Source organism: Nanorana parkeri, unplaced genomic scaffold (genome assembly GCF_000935625.1).
Source record: "Nanorana parkeri isolate BGI_ZX_2015 unplaced genomic scaffold, ASM93562v1 scaffold59, whole genome shotgun sequence".
NCBI lineage: Eukaryota > Metazoa > Chordata > Amphibia > Anura > Dicroglossidae > Nanorana > Nanorana parkeri.
Window position 1 is genome coordinate 1520239 of NW_017306327.1, and position 27945 is coordinate 1548183.

Here is a 27945-nt window from a genome sequence, read left to right on the forward strand (position 1 = left end):
AATTATTCTGTATATAATAATGTTCCACTACCTGCAACGTGCTCACATATTCTGCAATAAGGTGCCTGTGCATAACCTGATAGTAACAAATAAAGCTCTGGAATTTAGAGCTCCTTGAGGTGTTGTAGAGGCTACCAAGCTGTGGAAGCATTACCTAGAATAAGATGACAAGAGATTCTGAAAGGCAGAAACACTTTCTACTTAATTCAGAGAATTTCCATACCACTGTGTGACACGGTGATGACCATTCCCTTTTTTTATAGTGAAAAGAGAACTAACCTTATTGGGTACGCCACATCCAAGCATCGGCAGGTCTGATATTTAAAATGTTTTCAAACCAAGAATAAGAACGTAATATGTTGCAGCTTAGCAGATGTGGTGACTGCATTAGTTTCCTTTTCTGATGCTTTTCCCCCTTTGTTTGTATCTGGTAAACCAGTAACACCCTTCCTGTCCTAGGGTGACAATGCTGACTTGCCATACTATATTTATAGAGAAACAGTGTTACCACCTTAGGACAAGGCTACAGAACACATCACCCTCTTCTCCATAACATATAGGTGAGGGGTTCTGGAGTCACTGGATCAACAGGCATTTTTTTTCACACTTGTCAAACAGATCTAACAAAACATTTTCGATGGTGTATTTAACAGACCGAAAGGAACCAAAAATAGAGACGTCAATTGTTAGGGTTAGATACCATTTAGAGAAGCAAGAATATAAGCGACAAGTGGAACATGGTTAGAAATGAAAGAGGAAGATGGAAAATGTCATGGCAATGAGAAATTATTGAGTTTTTTCTAATCGCATGGTCTAAAAGAGTACAGAAGCACAAATGAAAAGGTTTAATTAGTGAAATGATGCAGTCTATCCTGAATGCCTAAATCTGCACTTCTTAGTCTCTTCACAGTAGATGAGGACAGCCTTTTATTACAAAGATGCACGTCATAGAAAGCATGCCACCACTGAAGATGCAATTAGACACAACTTCAGACACAAAGCAAAAATCTCATCAATATTTGTTGAACATTGAAAAAAATAAGAGCATCTGCAATAAAAAAAAAATGGAAAGGAACAATGTCTAATAGTAATATAAACCTATTAGAACAGTGGGCAATGCCAACTGCATTATAGAAAAAAGATACTACATGAAAGCAACGCTTGGAATGGTGCTGTCACTGTAAAGCTGGCTATATGTGGAGCAAAATTCAACCTGTGGGTGGTCTTATCCTCGATAGAAGCCGATCATTAGATAGACTTTAAGCCAAAGGGACGTGATGGAAAATCATTGGCCATAAAGTGCTTGCAGCCAATCAGCTGTTATTCAGGTACTCTAACAGAGGCCAGTGCCGCTGTCAAAATACAATGTACACGGTGGGACAATCGTTCATCCACACTGTTACCATGGAAGGAGGAATCTGTCATATTTGTTTCATTCAGCCTGGGAGAATGAAAGGAAATATAACCATGTGTACCCAGCTTGAGTTTTCACTGTGACACGCACTGAATTTGTGTGAACAAGCCCTAAAGGGACATCTTTACTATTTCTATAAAGCACATTTGTATCAGCATTCACAATCTTGGAAAAGATCAAACACCCATTACATTTTCCATATTATTATCATCAGGAAGGAAAAGTCCCAAAACAAATGGAAACTTACTATAAAATGTCTCTTGTTCTACACAATATTTTTTTAATTAATCTCCATTAACATAAGCGTAAAACAAAAAAAGGCTAAAACATCAAAAGGTAAAAAAATAAATCAACATTTCTTAGGAAAAAAAACAACCCATTTTTTAAAATAGTTTTGAATATAGAGTAGGGAAAGGTTAGAACCTTCTACTGCTGCCAGTATTCCTGTTTTCCTCCCTACCAGGTTTCTATCACTTTAGTTACAAATACTGTAGCTGAGGACAACAGTAATGCTAACCAGGGCCGCAATCAGAAACCATGGGGTCCCTCACAACCTACCTAACAGGGAACCAAAGTGACAGGCTTTCTCCCACCCTTGAGCCCCCAGAGAAGCACGAGTCACAGGATAATCAAAAGTCACCTCTGTCATATGCCAATGCACTCAAGCACCCCCTGGTGCCGCCACTACCAGGCCCCCTATGTGGGAGGGCTGCCTGTACCCCCTATCAGTGGCCCTAATGTAAACACTGACTTGAATTATTTATGGTGCTTTAAAACCTTTCACTGCCAGGGGCTTTTTGCACAAAAGTTAAAATGTACATTTTAGGTTTGAAGAAAACTTAAAAACCCTCCAGAATTATATATTTTCTGAAAGCAGGGACCTTGCAGAATAAAATGGTGGCAGTTGCTATTTTTTTTTTCCTCAAGCCCAAATTTTGCACAAATGAGTGCACAGGAACATAATATAATACTCAATATTTTGGTAAAATATAAAAGATGAGGTTGTGGAGGGTAAACTAGATACCAGACATGTCAAGCTTCAAATTTGCAAGCTACCGTACTGTGAAATGGCAAAAAACTACGGTAACTAAACTCGTCCATAGCCGGCGGTTTCAAATAATTCAATAATTTTTGGCATTTTTGCTATAACAAATGTGTAAGAAGAGCTGTAGGAGGCAGTCAGTGTTAGACAAATGGGATCACTTAAAATGAGCATTGCTGCCAAACAGATTTTAGTTTACTGTAATCCAATCCATGTAAACTGAATCCCGATTGGTTACTATGGCTTTTTGCACTTAGGACTCTGTCTCTCAAAATGATCTAATGAGACATCATTCTGGTTCAGTTGATATGCATGAATGATTTTATACAAGTTGAACTCCAGAAAAAAAATGCTAAATACACAAATTAGATGCATATATGAGAGATGCTTTACCTGCTAAAGGATTTGTATTTCTGTCCATCCATTCCTGGGATTTACACATCAAACAACTCCGTATGACATTTCCACTAAATTGTATTTCCACTTTTGCTGTCAAATTTGAGAAAACCCCTGTATATATGTGTGCTATATGTTCCTATTCACACAGTATATTAAAAAAAACAATAGTTGACTTTCCAGCTATTAAAAACGTAGGGATAACAAAATCAGATAGGTCCCTGTGCTTCAGGAAATGGGCTTCAACAGCCAGACTGTTAAAACCAGTGGCCGAGAAGCAGGGTAGTATATCGGTCCTTGGTGGTTAATGGTGTGTGTGCTAGCCATTTTTGTCACTATGGATTTAAATGGTATAACCCTAGGCAATGCACCAGCTAGCTGACATAGAAAAAGTGCAGGCGCTAGATGGATTTTTGTCTAATATCCATGGCCCAGACAGCTAAGGTGGGGCAGAGGGACATTGTTGCAAAGGCAGGTTGCAGGGCAGGACCTGCAAGGGAAAAAAAAAGTATTAAGGAGGGCTTCTGGTTTCTTGTTCACAGGATCTTTACACACCCGAAAGTCTTCTTAAGAAAGGAAATGGCTCATCCACCTTCAGGGACAGCCGACTTTTTAAACACTTGAAGACCAGGGTGTTAAACCCCCCTTCCTGGCCAGGCCATTTTGCAGTGTTCAGCACTGCGGTACTTTGACTGACATTTATTCCGTCATGCAACGCTGTAATGAAATGAATTTTATACCATTTGTTGGAGACACAGAGCTTTCTTTTGGTGGTATTTAATCATCTCTGGGGTTTTTATTTTTTACTATATAACAAAAAAGTACCCTAAGTACCCTGTGTCCCTTAATTTTATTTGGTCAAATATAAAAGACGGGGTCACGTCGGGTAAATAGACACCAAAAATGTCAAGCCGTAAAAATGTTCACGCCCGCGAAAATCGCAGAAAACGGCCACACCCAAAATTGGCCATAGGCGACGCTTTAAACGCTGTTACCGATCATCAGTTTAGTCTTATCAGAATTAATGGCCCTGAAATTATTGCCGTCACTCGACGTTCGTGGCGATATGCAACATGTTTATTATTACAATGTTTATTTTACATTTTTTTTAAACTTAACTTTATTGCTATCACATAGCGGGATAAGAAATCCCCTATGTGATAGCCAATTCAAATAACAGGTCCTCTTTATGGAGACATCAGGGGTCTCCAAGAGAAGTTGATGAAGCAGAGATCTGGGTGCACACCCGCAGCTAATACAAGTGATCGGGAGTCTCTAGAGACGCTTGATCGCTTGAATGTAAACAGCCATCGCTGGCTGTTTACATTGCTAACAGTTTCCCCACTCTTGTGCTCGCTGAACGCTGCACACGAGCGGGTGGAGATGCAGGACTTCTTAAGACGCCCTCCCGCTCCTATAAGGCTCCCGTCCAGCCGTTCAGGAACGGCCATGGACGGGAAGTGGTTAAGGACCCCCCTGTAGGATATAGCAAAATGCTTGGCGGGAGTAAACATTTGAACTAGGCCAGGCATTGTACCAGAAGGTTGTCACATTGAATGCACTGGAAAAGTTTTAACAGGTTGGGGACTCTTGAGAGAACCCAGACTGGTAACCTTATTTATGTCTGACACAGGTTGCTCCAGGTCAATGCATCTGAATACACCTTCAAGGACAGGAGTCTGTCCTTGTCTGTCAACAAGGACAGACAAAGCACCCCTCCTCATCATCCTCAGGGGAGTGTGCAAAGGCAGCTGCAACTATTGTAAAATCCAAAATGCACACTTGCAACCCCCTGTGTTCTGATTCAGCTTGGAAGCTGGAAAATAAGCCCCAGCGGCTCTGCAGAAACTTTGTTTATTTCTACTTTTGCAGTCAAATTTGAGAAAACCCCCTCTGTATGTTTGTTATGAGTTCCTATTCCACAGCATAGCAAAAAAATACTAGGGCTGCGGAAATTAACGATTAATCCCTCGATTAAAATCGAGCAGATTAAACCTTTCCCTGCGATCGTCTTTTTCTTTCTTTTCTGACATCGGGAGCCGCCGCCTGACCGTCAGTCAGAAAAGAAAAAAAAAGGCATACAATTGCATAGCTAGATTCCTATTGGCTATTGCACTTTATTCTGAGTTGCCCCCACTCAAGTGGTGGGGCACGTGAGATTAATAACGTGCTGGATTAGTGTGATCCTAGTTCATTTTATTACTTCATTGCTGTGCTGTATGTGTATAGGCCAATGTAGTTGGATCTGTATGTGCGTTATAATTAATCGAAATTAATCGATTAAAAAAATGTTCGATTAATCGAACAGGAAATTTTTAATCATTACCAGCCCTAAAAAATACATTTAAAAAATATATATTTTTTACCTTTTAAATATATCTCCATTTTGTAGGCCTTTACATGCTCCTCTCTGAATTTAGGTAACAGGAAACTCTGACTGTCCTAATAGAAAGACTTCTAACAGACTGAGTATCTCTTCATTTACACATGCACCAGTGTGAATGGGCCCTTATAGTTATGTCATGTTAAAGTTATGCTATGTGACTGGGAACATGTAAATATAAAGTAAGTGTTAACTCAATTTGGCTGCAAAAGTGGAAATAAATCTTGTTAGAATAAAACATATCTTAAAAAAACAGAAAGAAAAAAAATTAAGAAAAAAAGTTTGAATCTCTAGACTTAGAGCAAAGAAAAGATGTCCATTCTATTAGGACACTAGCAAAAACAAAAAAAGGAGGCACAATTGTAGTTAAGTGGTTACATCAGGCTGTCCTTACAGTTTTTAAATGCCAGTGTCCTTCCTGAAGGCAGCAGCATAACCCCAATATTTCTGAAATACCATCCTGTATCCCGTAATGTACAAATGTGGAATGATGCATTAATGAATACATCATTATTTGCCTAGAGTTCAGGTTTAATCTGACTTTTCCCATTTTAAAAAGATATGTCACTAGCTTGACTATGTTTTAGTCATTATAACTCATCTATATAGTTATCCTTTTACATGCAATAAAGGGTCTGCGTAACAAACCAGAAATGTTAGGAGAAGGATTTTAAATTGTGTATTAGTAGGAGCTTTGCAACAATATCCAACGATGCGTCTTGCAAATAAACATTTCAAAGCTGTAAAAGATATTCTTCCTCAGCCTCACCCACAACAAGATGGAAGTTCATGAACCATGCTGGATTTGTTTGCCTTTCCCCGCCCAGACCAGACACAATCAAAGTGATGGATCTATCAGACAACTGGATAAACAAGGTGCAGGGTGGGTTACACAGGCACACCTCTCATAAGCTGCAGCAGACAGCAGCATTGCCTCTAGCAGGGAAGAGATTTGAATAATTAAAGTCAAACACATTTTCCAAAACCAAGCTCATTGTAAAAACTTGTAATACTCCTGTATTTGAACAATTTGAGACACAGACTATATCAAAGGACTAAGAAAAAGAGACTCCAGTGCATTAAATATGTTTGTTTCTTAAAATAAGATGCATCAAAAGAGAAAACAACAGACGTCACACAATTCTTGCGTTTCCTAACCATATGTTATAATAAGCAGATCACGATGAGTCACGGGCTTTTTCAATTATTGTGTTTGTCGTGTATTTCTACATTCTCCCAAATACAAAAAAACAAAACAAAAACACTGCAGTCAGAAAACACCCCTCTAATCTCATTAGTCTGCCACACAGAATACCTGCATAAGCAAGATCTGGTTGTAGTAATTATAATACTTTCATTTGTATATATTATTCTAAGTTTACAATCATCTGCTGACACCGCTGTCTTATTAGTACTGGGCAAACAATGTGTATTTCTTTTCCACTCTTAAATGGCAGAACAACAAAATGTAAAGAGCTTGTTCAGCCAAGCATTTTTCAGTTCTGGATAGAGTAGGGTAGGATTAGAAACCCTGTAGGTTTTAGGCTCTGTTCACATCTTTGTGATGAGGGAATGCATGCTTTGCTGCACACGATCCTGCATCACGTTGGAATGTTAGGTGCACTGCGGTGCCATTATTTCTTAAAGGAGAACTATGGGGTTAAGGCTTTTGCCCATAGTTCTCCTTAGGGTAACGGGAGGACACAAACTAGCATCCTCCCGTCACCCTAGGCTCAGTATAAAGCAAGCTGTAGCTCGCGGTATACTGAGACGCCGCAGCTGAAGCGGATCCCGACAATTATGCCGGGATCCGCCCAGCTGCGTGACTGACAGCTGGCCCTGCCTATCTAGAGGCAGCGCCAGCTGTACCCGCCCCCTCCCCCGTCCGTTCCGCCAGTCAGCACTGGCAGATCGGAGCGGGGAATCCAGCCCCTCCCCTGTCACGGCAGAGAGCCGTGACAGGATCGAGAGGTGAGCGAACGCCGGTATGTGTTAGCTCACCTCCCGATCTACTGAGCCGACCTGCGACAGTCTCATTGTCACAGGTCGGCTAGAAAAATGAGGTGAGTGAAGGGCATTCACCTCATAGTTCTCCTTTAATGGCACTCCGACGCACCTAGCCATTGCATGCACATTGTATCGCACCACATTGCATGGTAACCTATTATCAAGCGATGGGTTGTGATTAGGGATGCACCGATACATCGGCCGAAAATGGCACTTTTGGTTAAATGCCAAGAGGAAGAATATTTGCACCATCAACCTGTAAACACAACAAGGATATTGGCACCATCAACCTGTAAACACAAGGATATTGGCACCATAGACCTGTAAACACAACAAGGATAGCGGCACCATAAACCTGTAAAGACAATAAGGATATCGGCACCATAAACCTGTAAAGACAATAAGGATATCAGCACCAAAAACTTGATTTTGCACCGATTTATATATTATTCATATTTATATAGCGCCGAAACTTTAAACAGCGCTTCACTTCCTGCCTTTAAGGAGCTTAAAATCTAAGGTCCCTATCACACATTCATACATACAAGGCCAATTTAGACAGGAGCCAATTAACCTTCCAACATATCTTTGGAGTGTGAGAGGAAACCAGAGAACCCAGCAGGCAGAAGCGCTAACCACTATGCCACGGTGCAGACCAGCTGAAGGATCTGCATGCAGTGGTTATCTTTTGTACCTCGAGAGTAAGGCCTTATTCACATATGTCTTGTGCACTTGTTTTATTAAGACAGCAAGCATATTGGCACCATCAACTTGTAAAGACAAATAGGATACTGGCACCCTCAACCTTTAAAGACAACAAGGATACTGGTACCATCAACCTGATTTTGAACTGAAGGACCAGCTTGTTATGCTTATCTTTCATATTTAGAGTATAAGACCTAATTAACATGGGCCCAGTACCTTTTTTTTTTTAATTTAAAAGCAGGAGAAAGTGATCTAGACAGTATAGTGTTTTGTTTGCACCTACATGCAAAATGTACATGTGTTTACATATAAATCAGTTTACGTAAGTTTAGGAGTTAAATACAGACTTTTTCCTCCAAACTCCCATTTACCCGCATTTAAATGCACTCAGAATATCTAATCTGAGGATGGACAGATTTCTATTTTTTCACAATTAAACGGATTGCATCTAAAATTATTTAAAATCATTACATGCATTTATATATAACCTGACAGAAATAAGTCTGAGATGGGCAACTCATTAAAAACAATGAAGATTAGAATGGTTAACCACTCAATGTCTATAATAAAAATAAAGATATATTATATATATAAAAATTTTCCATCGCTGCCTTTCTCTGTCCCCACATCACTATCTCTCGATCTCACATTTTCCTTTCTCTCCTAATCCTCCCCTCTCCATATCCATAACCTTCCTAAACTCTTTCCCCTATATGTTCCACCCCACCCCTCCCATACCAAAACCAGCTCACTCCTGTGATGGACTACAATCTCAATACAAATTAGTAAACTAAATGTGAGATTGTAGTCCATCACAGGAGTGAGCTTGGAGCGATGACTACTTTAGAACACACACAGGGACCATGGGGAACAAAAGTAACCACCCTCCAGAAGGAAGGACAGAGTCCGCACCAATTCAGAGATGATTTTAGAATCTACAGTTGAGTGATATGAATGAATTTTTAGGATTTAACTGCTCTGTTTATTGTCACTTTAACATACAAGAGGTCACCATTGCAGATCACAAACTGTATTCTTGCAGACAATGTACAAAAATGTCAGACTGATTTATCTTACCTACAGTTTTACTATTTACGGTATGTACACCTAGAAGATTCATCATTTTATCAGAACATCATCTATTTAGTATTGTTTTGCATAACAAATCTGAGAATGTATACAGCTTTGTACCATTTCTGATTGACCCACATACATTCTGTATAATTATGGATTAAAGTTCTCGCTCACCCTCTCTATGGGCCTTTGCTGCTTTATCAACCGTGTTTTTATCTCTACTTTTCAATAACATGGTGCATCAAACACCAAAACGACAGCAAAATACTCCTAGAACCTTACATATTTTCAAGCAAATACTAGTCGTAAAATATGTTAAATTACATACTTGCCATACAAATCTGTCACTAGACTTAAGCAGCAGTTAAAGAGCAAACAAATCATTCCCAACAAGCTATAACAATTTGCAGAAATATATTAAAGGAGTCTGTGTTACTTAAAAAAGAAAATGAATGAAAGTCCTTACCTTTCCTTTTTGTACCTGGGGCTTCTTTCTTTGAACTTGTATGCCTTATATGCTGCTCTGGGTTGCTTTATCACCAGCAAGTCAAATAGTATGAGATACAAGACACTGATAACAGTAAAAATCACTACCAAATCAAAAATACCAGTGTACCAAAAAAGCACCATTCTTAACCCATCCTGGAATGTTCAAGCATAGATGTTCAAATATAAAAAATAAACCATAAAAAGTTGTACTACAGTTGAAAAAAGAAAAAAAAAGAAGAGCTACATTTTCTGAAAGAGTGCCCTGATATTTTTATACTATTTATAGGAGTTGTTGTGTTTTCCTTCCACACCTAACCATCTGTTTTTCAGGTCATCCACAACTAGAGTGATTTTATTCATACAAGGTGCAGTTCTGCATGAACACAAATGAATAGCTGAAGAAGAGATCATACTTTTTTTCCAGGAGACACCCTGAATTAACATTACAGCCCATAATGACTAAACCCATTGTTAAATTATCATCTTTGACACATCATCATCCATTCCAAGGAAATTTCAAAGCCTTCTCGTGTGACATCCTCCAGGGTGCTTTCATTTAAGTTGTATTGTGAAATCACATGGAGGTTATATCACAGCAGAATAAACTTTTACAAAAACATTAATTATCCAAGTCATTGTATGCAAGCCCGGGCAGGATGGGCAGTAAGAACTCATCCCTTCTCAATGTGAAAGTTTACTAAGCCACCTACTGAAATAATGATAGACTGAGCCAAAGGACTTCTGTTAACCCCTACTCTGAATTAAACTATCAACAAAAGAAAATAAACAGCCACTCATAATATGCAAAACTGAAATATAGCATGCTGTTAAATAAGTTAATTGTCAGAAAAAAGTACAGTTTCTAGGCCAAAGTGGAGAGCAAATATGCAGAAATCAGATGGCCAGTATCTACTGTCTAGGGCAGGCCCACATAGGAAACTGGGATGGCTGTGGAGGGCCTAGTACCATGCAATGCACCAAGTGTATATTACAGTGATGCAGGTGCGTTGCGTGCCATTAATTTGAATAGCACCATAAACACACCTCTTGGTAGCAATAAGATCAACTGCGCCGCAACATGCGGTACTGTAATACCCTGTGTTGTGGGGCGGTTGAAAAAAAGTGGTACATGCAAAGCACCGGTCGCTGCTGGCCCAGAAACTACACATGCCAAACCCCACCCAGCGGTCCTAGCAACCAATGACTGCAGAGGAGGACCACTCACATCAATAAATGCTAGGGTGCCAGCAGTTCTAGCAACCAAGGACCGAAGATAACCATGGTCCGAACATGGACCAATCACCGACCTGTGCAGGGATATGGCTTGTCAGGCATAATGGAGCATATACAGCACAAGGGCCATGACTGCGGGCCATAAAATGCCCAAGTCTGGTCTATGGACACTAACACTGAACTAAAGGTAAACAGCTATATACACAGATTTGAGACATATATGGGAACTGTTTTACCTGCCAAACCATTTGTAGTTCAATCTAATTCTGAGATCTACACAGCTCTACTACACCACACAGCCCTATCTGGCAGGAAAGGAGTCCCTTTTCCTCTACTGCGGTTAAATAACACTTACAAGTCTCCTCTCTATCCCGTTATAATGTTCAGTCAAGCACAGGGGTAGGCAACTTCGGCCCTCCAGCTGTTGTGGAACTACTAGACATTGCAAGACTCTGACATCCGTAGGCAGATGCATAATAAGATTTGTAGTTAAAGCACAGCTAGAGGGCCAGAGTTGCCAGCCCCTGGCCAAGCAGGTGTCCTGCCCTGTATAGGGCTTGTTGAGTTACCTTTCTATACTCAACAACGGCAGGAAAGAACAGTAGCAAACTGACCTTTTCCCATCTTTACCTGATATTCTTCACAAAAGGGAGGTTATCGTCTGCAATCATTTCCACTGCTTTCACTATCAAAACTGTGACAAGACTATATTATAATCTAAGTAGTGCAAAAATTCAGCAATGGTCAGATTTTAGACACTCAAAACACAAAGAGATCCTGCCATTTAAATAAACCAGGGTAGGCAAACTCCAGCCCTGCAGATGTGATGAAATTACAAATCCCATCATGCATCTCCCTCTGGCAGTCATGACTGTGGCTGTTGCAATGCCTCATGGGATTTGTAGTTGCACCACTGAAGCTGAAGGGCTGGAGTTTGCCCATCAATGAAAGAGACCATTGGACAGCAGAAAGATTTGGTGCTCTACACTTGTTATTTTGTTCTTACCACTCCATATTTTAGGTCTAAAAACATATTTATGTGCTCTGGTTATGTCCTGTGTATGGACCCATGTGAGCCCTTGTAGCCTTTTCTGTTCACAAGGGACATTGCTTGCATGCTCTATGCTTGCATCTATACAGAACAATTAGTAGTATGCATGCCTATTTAACAGGCAAGCCACAGGAAACAACACTGTTAATGGTCTCTGCTTTTCCTGTGTCATTTTTCACATGTATTTTCTTTTTCTTGCTAATGACAGGTACAGTAAAGCACACTGCAGCACTAATATGGTTTATAAATGTGTGGTCTTGCATGCCCTAGGCTCATTTATTGTTCTTGTGGGTAATGATATGAAGTCAGCCAACAAAAGGGCAGGGGAGATCTGGTAAGAAGCAAATAAGACACCAGTCATTAAACCAGGGGTGGGCAACTACGGCTCTCCTGCTGTGCTTTAACCACAAATCCCAACAGACTTCTTATGGGAGTCATGCCTGTATCTGTCAGTCTTGCAATGCCTCATGGCACCTGTAGTTCCACAACAGCTGGAGGACTGGAGTTGCCCACCCCTGCATTAGATTGTAAAAAGTTTGAAGAAAGCGTGGAAACATTAGTATCTCTGGCAGGTTTTTATTGTTACCTGTGACCTTTTTGGGGATATTTCCCTCAACCTCAAGTGGGATCATCAGAACAGGAAGTGAGGGGATTCTCTCTAGGGCACAGACAGCAATCAAAAGCACTATTTTAGTAGAGTAGGGAAGGGTTAGAACCAGGGGCTGACTGGCAACTTTTAGCCCAGGGGGCAAGTACAACCCAGAAAACCAGTGTCACGTGCCTATTTCTATCTGTGTCCCCATTAGGAAGATTATGTTAAAGCAGAGTTAAGAGGCGAGTGATTTTCACTCAGCCTCATAATCTGAGCCAACCTGTGACAATGAAACTGTCACAGGTCGGCTCAGTAGATCGGGAAGTGAGCGAACACATACCGTCGCTCACTCACTTCTCGATCTATCCCTGCAGAGAGCCGTGACCGTCACTCACGGCTCCCTGCAGGGATTCCCCCCTCCCCTGTCCGATTCTCCAGCGCTTAGTGGTGAAACGGACGGGGGGAGGTGGCGGACACAGCTGGCTCTGCCTCTAGATGGGCAGAGCCAGCTGTCAATCCCGCAGCTGGGTGGATCCAGACAGTATTGTCGGGATCCATCCCGGCTGCAGCGGCTCAGTATACCGCGAGCTACACTGAGCTTTGGGTCACGGGAAAACGCTAGTTTGTGTTCTCCCGTGACTCTTAGGAGAACTATGGGGAAAAGCCCTGACCCCATAGTTCTCCTTTATTTTCTTCTTTAGTCACCAAAACAGTGAAGAGTAATTTCACCAAGAAAGCTGACAGAGGTTCTAGCCCTTCCCACTCCATCTGAATAAAAATAAAATATTTATAACAAGTTAAACTTTTAACACAGTTTGTTATTGTTCCCGTATTAAGATCTAACCTGGGGGTACAAATGTGCCTCCCTTATTAAATTATATCTATTGAACTGCTACCTATTATCATATATTTTTAAAGACGACCTCTGAGCAAACAAAACACAAAAAAAAACGTACCCTTGTCGTGGGGCTACCTCACATAGCAAGGGTTAAGTGATTGTTTTGTCTAGCGTACTCAAATAAAGCAAATTTACTCACCTGGTCCCTGCAGCCTCTTTTCCCTCGGGCTTCAGCGGTCTAAGGACTGCTGACGTCATCATGGCTTATGCAGGTCCATTGACCTGCATTACAAGTAACACACGCCAAGGGACATTACAGGTGAAACTCGAATAATTAGAATATCGTGCAAAAGTAATTGCAGTAAGTGCTGCAAAAGGGGCCCAAACCAAGTACTGAGTACATATGCATGCTTATACTTTTCAGAGGTCTGATATTGTTCTATGTACAATCCTTGTTTTATTGATTGCATGTAATAATCTACTTTTTTGAGGTTGTGGATTTGGGGTTCTTGGGGTTTTCATGAGCTGTAAGCCATAATCATCACAATTATGACAAATCACGGCTTGAATTATCTTGCTTTGCATGTAATCATATATTAGTTTCACCTTTTAAGTTGCATTAGTGAAATAAATGAACTTTGCACGATATTCTAATTATTCGAGTTTCACCTGTATATAGCCGGAGCAGAGGAGAAGAGAGGCGAGCACTGACCACCGGGAGACTGAGGATTAGGTGAGTAATACATCTTTATTTGAGCCCTCTAAACAAAATGAGCATTTAACCCTTGCAGTGCTGGGTTAGCCCCACCGCAAAGCTAAGTTTTTTCTTTACCCAGAGTTCCTCTTTAACTAAAAGCAACATCAACTAACCCCCCAGCAACCAAGGGGCAATCATCTGACTGTAGTTATCCGAAACCTAATAGGAGCTTTGGACTCTTACCAAAAAACACTCCAGTGTAATAAAATCATTGCTGTGGGCAAGTAATAATAGCACGTGTCCAGTAACCATGTCATGTTCATCTAAACAAAACAAGATTAACATTCTCTTTGAAGATGATCCCTATTTTTTTTAAAGTAGAGATTACAATAATTTACTTAAAAGATACAGAAGCAATAGAGCTATTGTACTAGATGTACAAATACGTACTGATTGCCAGGTTACAGGAAGCTGGTTCATCAGGGTGTAGCAGCAAACTACTCCTACACAAAACAAGTTCGTCTGACGACAAATCTGTTGGACAACTGAAACCTCCTAGCTATTTACGAATTGCTGTATACTGATTCTACACAACTAACATTACGTGCTAGGAATAGTGACATTTATGTGTACAGGTAAAACTTTTACATGTTTCTGGCTATGTGTGATATTACCATAAAACTGCATGCTTACATGCAGATAATGTTTAGGCAGAACTCCAAAAAAGTGAAAATACAACGTTTGTGATTCAGGCACCTATACCAAACAGTAAAACCAGATGCAATTTTTTTTTTCAACAATCCAACTTGTGACAACAAAAGTAGGAGCAGGTGCACACTGTTAAAGAAGAATGCAGCACTGAATAACAGGCACCCAAATGGGACACTCTTTCACCCAAGGCCCTCTAAAACCAGCCAACATTCTATGCAAATGCTAACTTAATGGAAGTCAATGTTTGCAAGGCTAAAGCTGGCCATACACAGAGCAAATTTCGGCCATATTTTGATGAAGCGGCCGGAATTCACACAGTGGGTGTCCCTGTCACCATCCTTCCGTTCAGCATCTTTTTACCAGAAAATTGAAAGAGCCAGATAAAAATGTTTTGGGTGAACAGTGACACTAGCCAATTGGCTGCCTTTGCTATTTGGGTACTTGCAGAGCAGCACGCCCGCCACTGTTAGAATACAAAGAACACAGTGGAAGATTCTGTCATACGCACTAGGAGGAATCTGTTATATCTTTTCGTTTAGCCCAAAATATACCAGTGTATGGCTAGCTTAAGGCCTGGTTCACACTAACAGGGGTATTCACAAAAGGGTGAAGAGTTTGGAGAAGGCAGGAGAAGTGAACAATCTAGGCCACATCTCCGACTAGAGTTTAGCACCAAATTTCAGATTAAACTATTGTGTCTTTTCATAATCAACAGAGCAATGTATGTTGTTTTTTCCGAATGTAAGTCAAATATAAGTGGTGTATATTTTTCTTTGGTCAAGCAGAAGCAAAGATGTTTCACTAATAGCTAGAAATACACGGCAGCCACACAATTTATAACTAGCCTTTGTAGCAAGGTGCACATGGAAGGGCTTATAACAATACAGACGCTTCCCAGCATACTTACTGGCTAGCTTGCAACAAAACAAATTGCCCTGTCTAACACTGAGGGGGATTTATCAAAACTGGAGTAGACAAAATCTGGAGAAGCTGTGTATGGCAACCGATCAGCTTCTCTCTTTCATTTTCAAATCTTAACTGAACTAAAGAGAGACGCTGATTGGTTGCCATGGGCAACTGCTCCAGATTCTGTCTACTCCAGTTTTGTTAGACAGGGCAATTTGTGTTGTTGTAGGCCAGCTGGTAAGTGCACTCGGAAACATCTGTGTTTTGTAAGGTTTCAATAATAACTGGATGCACATATTCATTTCTTTGAAATGAGTAGTCCTCAAACAGCTACTGCTAAGAAGGTTGGCTGGCTCAATTTGCCAGATATTCAAACTACGCTGGAATCCTGCTGGGTATGTTCAACTACTTAAAGGTGATTTGGAAATTATGCTGAATTTGATTTTATTTTAGCATGGCGCCATATTGAATTATGCAGAGAAATGATACTTTTGCATAAACTCAGTGTACAAACTGGAAGAAGAAAACAGAGATGTTGCCCTTAGCTATGGTACACTCTACTTTCCTTCAATAGTAAAAGAAAGGTCAGCAAAAATGCATGACATGTTATCAACTTGATAAATCTCTGTGGTTCTTATAGGTCCAAAAAGGTACAATAAACACTATAAACCAATCAAGTACTATTACGGCAGCATAACCTAATTAACCATTTCTTGGAATCACACCTACAGCTAAAATGTACAGATAAAATACTGTGCATAGTTGCATACTCCTATATATTGTAACAGAAAGATGATCTGTTACTGTCTTAAGAGGCAGTTAAGGACCGGTTCATGGGTGAAAGGGTAAAAAAAGAGAAAAATAGCACTGCGCTTCAACAAACAAACTATATTCCTAAAATGTGAGAAAAATATTATAAATTGTGAAATTATCACAATCAATCTTTAGTCCAGCCTGCACCCTTCAGCCTGGGCAATTGCGGTGCCCTGGTGACCTCCTCTCTGTCTATATCAGTGCAGCTTGGCGGCCTGGGGCAGGATGAATTGGAACCCGAAACGTAATCCCAGCAGCCACAAGCGAAAACTCTGGACGGCCATCAAGGGGGTCGCTGGGCTGTGCAGTGCCGCCATGGTATGTATACTGGGTTTACCCTTTCCTCCCCTTGAGGGACTTCAGGAGCTTACATCTGCTGATGTCCCAGAGCAGAATGAAACAAGAAGTAAGGAGCTTTACATCACTTCCAGTTTCAGAGCATTCAGCATAATCTTTGCTTGTTTAGCTTTATTAGAAAGAAGAGTTATTATGTGTCTAACAGACCCCTGATGTTTACTTAAAGAGGACTTGTTACTTCCAATGTGCTATATAACTTAGGGGGCGTGCCAGTCCCCTTGTAATAGCAAAAAAATTAAGTGAAGAAATTGTTTAAAAAAAAAATTTAAATCAAAAAAATATAAATGTTCAAATACATTTTTGAAACCCCCCCCCCATCCCCTTGTCCCCACATAAACACGTACATCTAGTGCACCTACATACAAAAACATTGATTGTGCCACACATTAGGTATCGCCATGCATGTCACAGTGAGAGCAATCATACTAGGACCATTATTGACAGGAAGCTATAAATTGATTAACTTTAAAGACTTTTTTTTTACTGTTTCACGTGCGTGCTAATTTAAGGCTTGACATGTTTGGTATCTATTTAACTAAAAAAAATAGATATTATACTGTGCTTGTCTGTGTACTGAAAATATGGGTTCGATAAACAGTAGCGCTAATAGTGTGTGACAAAACAAATCACAACTGTCATCATGTTACTCTACAGGGCCTCTGTATAATATATAATGTTGGGGGGCAGTTGTTTGAGTAATCTTCAGACCTAACACGTGCATTTTAACATGTGTGAAAAAATGAAAAAACGGCTCTGGCAGTAAAAGGTTGTCAAAGACAAGCATCAACAGTACCCTTCACTGGAAACACCTAAACCCAATAGTTTGCATAGGTGTCCACATATGTTTGGCCATATAGTGTAAGTGTGATGGTCAGACGGTCACAAACCTTTGCTCATATGTGTAACAGCCACCATGTATTAACTCACAAAATAACACAAAGACTGACCATAGACCTCCAGATGCCACTAAAGAATTAAATCCTCCTTAATTTCCTCCTCCTGAAATTCTGCTGAATGACTTTTGGCAACAAGAACTTCATTACTGCTCCGATTACCATGTTAGCTATACTTGGGTTGTTATGAAAAATAGCATAATGTGACAGACCCCAATACCAGCATATACGTTAAAGAAAACCCAAGGATGAAGGACAGCCATTAATGAAAAGGGGTTAGTACTGCGGCAATCACAGCAAGATGTAGAAAAGGGTAAATGGGTTATATGCAGAATTTGAGATGAATTGGACTCCCAGCATCGATGACGACAATCCATATAAGTAATGTTAGGGGTTCCCAATTTCTGATGTTAGTTCACGTTAATAAATCCATGATTAAGCCAAGATGCTATTACAGCACATTCATCCAAAATATTCAAATCTCATGTTATGACCTTGTTTACAAAATCTTCATTGTTTGCATGAGATAAAAATCTTCACTTGCTCTGTTCTCCGGTTATGAAGCAAGTCAAAACTGGGTTTGTGCAAAAGATTGCTTGTCGGTAATGATATTTTTAAAAATCTAAAACAAAGCGAACAATCTGTGGAATGCATTTACTTAGCAAGTGACAAGTTACTGGAATATCCAATGTTTTATTAGTATTTATATATAAAGAAAAGCTTTGTCAGCAGATGGAAGGATTAGTGCCATCTAAAATGGCAACAGATCAGTCAAGGCTAAAGGAAATAGGACTTCTGTGTCATTGTTTTTTGTCTCACTACGCAAAAGCAAAAAAACCCTCAAAAAAACGAAGTTGGAAAAAAAAAAAAGAAGGTTGATATTAGTTGGTAAATGAATGAGTGAGATGATTAATAAACAGATAAATAGATGGGAGTCAAAAATAGGTGACGTAGTGTAGGTTTTTGGTTTTTCTCATAATGAAAGAGAATAGCCTTTTGATGAAAACTCTATATCATGTTTCAACAATTGACATCATTTCTATAAACTTTTTTGAAGGAGACAAGACAACATTCAATTAGACTGACCTTCTATGCTCATGGCTTCTCTCAATACATGAAGCCTTTTCTGTTTTTCTCTAATTCTGCCCAAGGCACTTGAAATTGCAACCGACGTTGGCACATCCGGTCCATGTCTAGCTTGGTCCAACTTCTGTTGGGTTAAAACATCACCTGCTCCACTTGCATGTCTGAGATCCTTCATTCTGGATGTGGATATAGTCCGTCCATTTAGTGCTTCAGAAAAACAAGACAATCTGTCTGTAGCAGAACTGTCTTTCTCTGTGGCTTGGCTGTTAACATACGTTAAGTCAAAAGATGATGCCCAATTTTTTCTCTTTTGACAATGGTCACCGAGTTTCCCCCCTAACTGAGTGAGCCTGAGATCATTATAAGCATAATAGGCACTTGTGGGATCATCAGATCCAGAGCCAGGAACCGGAGATGTACAAAAGTCGTCCTCCTCCTCTGGTTGGTCTTTAAAAGCAAGGAACCCCATGGATTTACTGAGGCCTCTGTTAAGAAAGTTCTGCTGTGAGATTTTACTGTAGTTGACATCAAGCCCATCTTGTACTGAGCACTGTCCTGAAAATGTAAGGGTAACAAGGTCCAGTTTTAGAGGAAAAAAAGTGCATAACTGTACATGGATATTTAACTCAACTTTCATAACTTCTCCTTTAGGGATCCTGAAAAATGTGATTTTCCACAAAGTTTAACAATGCAACAGATACTGGAAAAAAAATTCATTTTAGTGAACACCTTTTCCAAAATACAAAGCCAGGAGGAGATTTTTATACAAACGTACAACTTTTCAGTGATGCTTTTCTAGCTTGTGTTCTTTGTCTAGAAGCCAATTGTAAGGTCAAAAGATTTATACTATAATATTTTATGAGACTGTCTCTCCTGTGCTTTAAAGGGAAACAGACAAAGCCCAAGTATAGTACATTACGCCATACATAGGGATCCATTCATGCATACCATAGACAGTTTTTTGAATTAACCTATAAAATCTCTAATTAAAAAAAAAGGTAAAAAGTGCAAAGTTAAAAAGTGCAGCAGTTCTTATAATGACATATATATCTATCTATATATACACACACACACACACACATATATATATATATACACGCACACCACTTGGGTTGGATGCAAATTTACTGAAAATTCAACATAGAGAATATAATCCACCTATAATGGCTACAGTAGGGGGAGTAGCTGTAACTTCAGGTGAGATCTCACTAGCACATAGATCGTCTTATTTAACCACTGGGAAACCATATCTTTGAAGGCCGAGCGTGGTGCTTAAACCGAACCGACACCCCTCCTTTTTAACACAGATAGATTTAAGGCCCCATTCACACTGAGCGATTCGCAAATCGCGCGTTTGTCACGTGATTTGCATTTTGCGCGATATCGCGCAAATGCTTGCATTGAGCAAGCTAGAAGCGCGGCAAAAGCCGCTCCAAAAAGGGTCCTGCTGTAGCGACGCACGACCCGCGACAGCGACGGACAGAGCCCCATTGCCATGCATTGGAGAGCGATATCGCGAGGTAAATAGCCAGGATAAATCGCTTAGTGTGAATGGGGCCTAAGGCAGGAGTCCAATCTTTTCAAAAATGAAAAAAAATAGACTATCTGTAGATACTGAAGATTTTGCATGCTGCTTCACTGTGCGGGGTACCTCACATATTACTACAGAGTTATTACCGCAATAATTCTGTAAGTGTCAAAACAATAAAAAAAATGGTGTACCTTCAAGCAATGTAAGGAAAGTAGTAGACTTACAAAACTTAGAAAATTCACTTTAAAGGATTTCTTATCTTTGAAGACATCCCATTGCATTGCCATCAGGTAGCTGGTATAAATATCAACCCTGGACTTTCTAGGCTAGTATGTAGAAGGCTGTCTATGGAAGGGAATTAGGCAAATGCTCCGCCCTCACTTTTTAACCCCACTACAAACTCTGCTAATGTCAGTGATGGAGGCATGACAGTGGGTGCGCTGTTCTACCTCAAAACAGCTGCTGCTCATGGTGGCCACAGACATCCCCCTGCTATCCTGCATGGGCTGACAACATAGGGATGCTGCATGTGATTTTAAAAATAAAGCTTTTAAAATCATCAACAGATAATAACATTAATTTCACAACATTGATCAGGCATTATAAAGGTATATGCGTAACCAGGCCCGGCGCTACCGTAAGGCAAGTCAGGCGGCCGCCTGAGGGTATGTGTAACTTGAATGCTTTGGCTACAGATCAGCTACTTACCTCAAAAACTGCTTTCAGGAAAACATTAGCGTAATAACTCAAAATGCATACTCACTGAAATGATACTATAGTTTCCATTAACTCAACTGGAACATACATCTGTTACATTTTAATTAGCATTCTTCGGTCTATATAACATGTAGAATATAATGACAATGAGAAAGAAAAATCAACACAGACATTATTTTTCAGAAATCATCTTAAAATGTTCTATTGAGCTCACACTGTCTAATAGAATACTTCCACTATATTGTATTGTGTCTGTATCCTAATAAGAGAATCTGTTCACAATCTGTAAATCTAGCCATAATTTCCTCCTTTTTTTTACTGAACCAGCCAAAATTCAATCTTTGTGGGTCGGTACTACCCAGCTTAACAAAAGTAAGTTTCTCTTGAATGAACAGAGTGGAAAACTCAGATCAACTGCAGTCAGTGTTCGGGTATTCTTGCAGTGTCAGAAGACTATAAATGGCAGCAGATATTCTACCATCCACACTCCTCAGCAAGTGATTTTTCATGCTCAGTGTTTGGCCAGTTTTATTTAATAAAGACTCTGCAATGACTTAATGTTATCAGTAAGGTTGCTGAATCACTTCCTGCCACATTATTTCATGTAATAGAATTGACATGTTATCCATTGTGCAATTCTTCACAGAATACACCTTTGTATATAACAAGGAATTTCACTTCTGCAGGCTGACCTGCTGGCGTAAACATGGATTCCTTTCTAATGCTGCAATGTCTGATGGCTGTTGCAACCTCAAAAGTTTCCACGCGTGATAATTAAAATGTAACATTCAACTTCCTGCAAAGAGCACCCATTAAAAAGGTTAAGCTATGTTCTGTGTACACAGCATCTTCTCCCCAGAATATTAATAAATAAGAAAACATACCTCAGCTAAAGACCTCTAAGGTATCACACTGTCACAGCTTTTTCAAGGCAAGGCAGCACATTCATCCTCTAAGGATCCAATGGATTTTAGAATACTCAGCATACACAGAATTTGGCCAAAAACTGGCGTGTCTGTCTCCCTACTCAGTACAAATATTCATTATGCCTCATGCTTTTTTTTTTTTTTTTATACATCAAAAAAGGAAGTGTTGGCCTCAAAAGAGGAAACAATTAGGAGTAATGCAACATTTTTTAGAGTGACTTTTATAAGTGACAGTATAAATAAAGTCCCCACAAGATTACACAAGATATTATACAGAAACACTCAACCTTTTGTCAGTTGCCTTTCTTCACTGTTACTTAACAACAGAAAAGGTGGGCTCTTCTGAGACTAGTTTATAGAGTACATCATATACAGTCAGTTACAGCTGATGAAAGGACAATCAGTCCAAAATGATTTTGCATAATAAGTCAATTGAATTTTCAGTTTCAAATAGTTAAATATATTCCAGTTGCATCAACACATGTCAATTTGTAAGTCTGGGTTCATGTTATTGCGTTGCGTTAGCACACACGTTATGATGTGTATTATTGAGTGTTGTGCTAAGGGAGCACATTATTTAATGAGCTAACACATCAAAAAAACATATTTTGTAACACAACTCACTACGACACATGGTAGTGTGTTAACGTGCATGGTGCTCTGCGGTACTTCACGTCCTTAAGGACATGTTCACGCCACGTCCGGCTCATGTCCAGACTAGAACAGTTTGATCCTGGACCAAAAAAGCATCCCAATGTATTCCTATGGTATTTGTGGGCTATGTTTACACCAGCACAGTCCGTTGCGGTACAGACCAAAAAAATACTGCTGGTCTCGTTTTCTTTGGTCCAGAATGCACTGGAATCACATACAAAATGCATGAAACACATGCAAACGCACCTATAAGCCCATTTTAAGCTACACAAATGCAGTAAAATAGCGGCAAAACACACTGCACTGCAGATCTGCTCCAGATCTGGTCCGGACATGGTGCAAACATAGCCATAATATGGTGGGTTGGGAGGTTCCATTACGCAGCGGACAAACAATGAGAATGGGCCCTAATAGTTTTTTTTTTTTTTTCAAAAAGCAGCTACCGAGTAGAAAAGCTTGTTCCTTGCTAGCATGGTGTAGAGAGGGACCCTTGCTCTCTGTGTGTAAGAACTTGCTGCAGATTTCCAACATGCCTCCTGCCAAGTCAGACTTATGTCTCTACAATCAGCAAAGCTCATGCTTCCTGCTGATTGGAGAACTCTAGCTGTGACTGAGCAGAAGGTGAGTTGGACCTCGACAGAGAGACCACTGCTTCCACACAAAAAAGCAGAGTCCCTTCACTACAGCATGCTGGGAGAAGAGAGATATGTTTACTCAGGTTGTGGCTGCTTTCCAAACAAAGACTTTGCACACCTTTTGTTTTTATGTAACTGGAACATATTTACCTTATATAAACTGAAGGTACAGCTGGGTTTTAAAATCTGACATGAGAGAAGCATGGAGGCTGCATTTGCTGAGTGTTGTCTGGCAGCCATGTTGACTTTCTTAATTCAATATTTTGAGACTTTGGACATTCAAATGGGTATTTATTCTTTGGGTGCGGGCAGTCAAATTGCACTTATCAATATGTAGCAATAGAGAGAAAGCCTGGCGGAAATGACAGTCGATGGTCACCGTATGAGGAAAGCCAAGCAAAAGTTACTGTGCGGCCAAGCCAAACTTAAGTGTACTGATTGTTGACAAGGAAAGTGGACGCCTTTTCCTGCATAGTTCATCGGCCTGTGTATTGAGCTGAGGAAAGTAAGCTGAATGTGCTTAGCACATAGTAACAAGGTATCAAAGTATCAAAAGGCTAAAAAAGTGAAACATTTTGTCTGCAGGTCAGCTAGTATAATAATAAGGTATTTTGATTAGCGCAATGTATAGTATTCTATAACTTACTTTAAAGACCAATCTACATAAATGGATTACTTTAATTATGGGTGAATGCCGTTGGATCAAATGACTTACGCACTCTTTACATTCCTGGGGGTCTCCAGAGGTGACCATTCCCAGCCCCATCACAAGAGGGTCCTAGATAAACATACCTGAAGGAAGACCTTTTCCTCTTAGTCTGTCACGAATTGCTTGACTGCGATTTGGTTCATTTGCTTTGTTTCCCACTTGGTCAATCTGTGGGATTAAAATATATTAATGTACTATACAGCTATTAAATAAATAAAAGACAAAAAACATACCATCATATTAAACATGTTGTAATAACAGATTTTGCAATGACAAAAAATGCTTATGAAAGACAGGTTGGGTGGCCCAGTTTAAACAATTCCACAGCATTTTAACAGAGCAGAAGCCTCAGTATTTGTTTTTAAATATAAGAAAGCTATAAACTACTAGACAACCTTATAGAGATAAAAGTGTATATATCCTATAAACACAGCAAGCTCAGCCTATGATGGGTTTATTCTTTAAGCGGAACTGAAACTGAAATTAAAAAAAAAAGATAGAAAGAGATTTGGCAGACGAGACATGCAAATACTCTTCTGCCATAATCTGCTTATTTCTGGTTCTGGCAGTTATTTATTTAGTGTACACGGCTTGCGGTGCATGCACAGTGAAGTGTGCACTCCAGCCCATTCCTGAAAATTGTAATATACTGCATCGAGAGTTAGGGTCTGAAGACATCGTAACTTCTGTGTGCATGTGCAGGGGTCACATTAATCAGATGCCACCCAATAGCCAAAGAGGATTACGAAGGATCTAGAAAAAGGAGAGATAGCGGTGGCAGGAGACAGAGCAGCTACTAACAGCCTAGACAGCATGGGAGGAGGACACACTTCTAAGGTAAGTTTGTCTGGGGCCAGTTTTTTGCCTAGGTTGTAGCCTAAGGCACCAACATCATATGGGGTGGCACCTAGATCCTCAAGCCAAGTTAATCATCTTCTGCTCCTGCCTGGCCATAACTTTGCTATGGAGCTTAATTATTTAAGAAAAACGCTGGGCATATGGAATCTTAACCCTTGCAGTGGGGTCCCCGCAGCCTCATTCCACATATTTGGAAGGGGGGTGGAGAGGGGCATTGCCCAAAGCTGTGCAGGTAGGAGGTTGTGGCAAAAGGTATGTATGGCAAAAGCCCAACTGTCAGAGCAGATGTTCTTCCACTTTTGAGTGCCCACTGAGAAGCCAAATGATGGTGCTTTTTCCCCACTGGATTGGACATAATACACAACACACAAACAAATAGTAAATTCAGATAAAAATTAGATTTACTTGGGTACCTGTGGACCTACTTATTCGTCATGTCTTTGGTGACTGCCATGGTGGTTTTACTGCAGTAGCTTTGCCCCATCATAACAAAGTTGTCAGGCTCTTTTGGGTTGAGTCTTCCCCTTAAATCTACATATGCACATATGATGGATACAAATGTAATCGTCTTCCACTATTGCGCTGCCTAAGTAGCCTGGCTATTAGTGTTGCAATTGTATTTGGTATGTTACTCTTTCGCCCCTCCTGATTCAGTGCTAGCGGGTATAGTCTTTAACTAGATACTCTCTGTCTCTTTAACTGCTGCCCAGTTGTCAGTTCACTTTCCAAAGAGAGACTTGGCTTAGAAGAGTCATTGTCTTTTTACACTTCAAAGACTGTACACTTACACTTCTCTGTACTGAACTTATTTGTTAAATTATGTTGGATTCAACTTCTGTGTCTTAAAAGGAGTGAAGCTGCCTGTGGATAGTGCCAAGTCAGCAAGTAGCCACATTGTTCACACAGACTGGGTCTAAGAAAGGTAAATCACTACATATATCGGTATTTGGAAAAGAACAATAATTCAACACTTCATATAGGATGCAATGCCCTATCCAAAGAAAAAACACAAGTCTAATAGATTATAACTTTTCACATTGTGTGGAAAAAACACTTAAAATAAATGAAAAGTCCAACTTATCATTAGACTATGAATTAAATGTTGGTGCAATTCTGCACATACAAGACTATAAAGTTTTAAGTGAACAAAATTCACATATTTAACAGCATTAGCAACAAGGCATTCTACACTGGGAATTCCATTACAACATCAATAGTGACATTTTGAATATACACCTTTGGTTACATCTGTTCCAGTAACATTTCTGTGCATTTTTATAACCACTACTTTCCAAATTTGGGCTTACATGAGCTATGTCTGAATGACATTGACATTCATAAATGGAGAACTGTCAATTAGGCAGAAAAGGCCATTTTTAAATAGCTTTTGTCATCAGACCATTGATTCCATCAAAAATATTCCTACAGGAATATATGTGCATTTAGCTTATTTTATGCATGTTATTTATTTATAAAGACTTGCCTTCTGTAGACAGTCAATGGCTCTGCTGCCACCAAACTCAGAAATGTCACACACGTGACACTCTATAGTATTCCCCTTTACTCCTCCCCCAGCAACTACATTAAAGGTTATGTAGGGAGGTGAAGGGAGCGGCAGAGATGTTGCGCCAGCACAGACTATAGTTAGATACTCCCAGAAGGAGAGGGCTATGACATGTAGGAGGGGATGTACTAGGCAACTTACTCTTCCTGTAGTAGTCAAGTTTTTTAGCAAGAACAAAGGCACATTGGAAGTGAACACAAATAATTTATGAAAAGGAAAAAAACGTTTACATGTATTGTATTAAAAAAGGGTCTTTTTAATAGAAGATGCAGCTCGTTGCTTGTCTGAGCAAGCCTGAAATCTACCAGCTAAAATCAAGGCAGGATTCATGACTGTGTAGAAGCCAATGTGTACATATCCTCAATGTACGTAGCTGTTGTAAAACCACACAAAGCATTAATACCCCTGCTTCATTCACTTTCAGCTAATATGATGCAAATGACAGAACTATTGGGGCTTTAACACTGACAGCAAATATGCACATTTTATATTATACTTCACAAACACTTCTGGGAAATATGTATGACGCCAATTATGAACATAGTAGAAGAACACAATCTGGAACTCAATATCCAGGATTTGTACAGGAAATGGGGCTTTAAACTGATATTCGTAATACAAGCAGGCTAATAGCCCTTATATGTGTTTTAACTATAAAAGAATATAAATGTAACATTTTATAAATTATGCTGCTTGTATAATTCCATGAATATCGGTTTAAAGCCCCATTTCCTGTACAAATCCTGGATATTGAGTTCCAGATTGTGTTCTCCTACTAGTTCAATATGATTATAACAAGTAGTAGTCTTAAGCACATTTTCAGACAAAACTCACCCCAGATAAACTTCCCAGAACCAGTTTCACCAGCTGTTTGATGTAGTAGAAGGCAGGTGCGCAGTTGCTGTTGCGAATATGGGCACTACAGCCATCTAGAACTGTTCGAGTGGACAGTCTTGTTAAAAACTGGTCCTCGCACATGTCAAGTAGAATGCTATTCAAGCGTTCCCCCAACTTAATAGGCTGCAAACAATAAAAAAAAACAAATATGAATTCTTTAAAGTTGAAATAATATGAAATAAAAAAAACACAACAGATTCTACTCTCTCTAAATACGACATAAACAGGGGTTTGATATAAACGTTAGTAACATTTCTCATAAAGTGTTGGATAGAGTATCCTAAACCAAAACACAAAAAACTTGCCAAGACTGACGACAGTATCTTGAATATAGTAATAAAAGCACCCACGTGGCATGGTCCACTCCATGTGCACGTAAGAACAATCAAATCTGTAAAAACACAATAGGTCTATTCGTGGGCATAAACATCATGTCTGTATTTACCTGACTCTGTGGAACTTCATAATCTGCTCCCCAATATAAGGACATCCCAAGGGAATAAATGTGAATCTACAAGAAAACAAAGACAACCACATTATTTTACATGCAAGTCTTCTGGGCAGGTTTTACATATTTACAGCTTTGGGCCCCACTAAAGGCTTGTTCACACCATGTCTATTGAGCTGCATTTTTTTTTTTAGCAGACCACTGCATATGTATGGTGTGTATAAAAAAAAGATATGGTTTTCACACCATACATATGCATTGGTGTGCAGAAAAATGCAGCTCAATGGACGTGGTATGCAGTTTAAAAACAACCATTTGT

At 39.7% G+C, this 27945-nt stretch overlaps 1 protein-coding gene across 1 annotated transcript in view; it reads right to left on the reverse strand.

Annotated features, from left to right (window-relative positions):
- PTPN13 (protein tyrosine phosphatase, non-receptor type 13) overlaps positions 1-27945 on the reverse strand; it is a 159455-nt gene that overhangs the window by 80967 nt on the left and 50543 nt on the right. The window contains exons 4-7 of the mRNA XM_018576193.1: positions 27624-27689; positions 27116-27301; positions 23943-24027; positions 18688-19242 (exon numbers count right to left, since the gene is read on the reverse strand). Of these exons, the coding sequence (XP_018431695.1) occupies positions 18688-19242; positions 23943-24027; positions 27116-27301; positions 27624-27689 (892 nt within the window). The remainder of the gene's footprint in view (positions 1-18687; positions 19243-23942; positions 24028-27115; positions 27302-27623; positions 27690-27945) is intronic.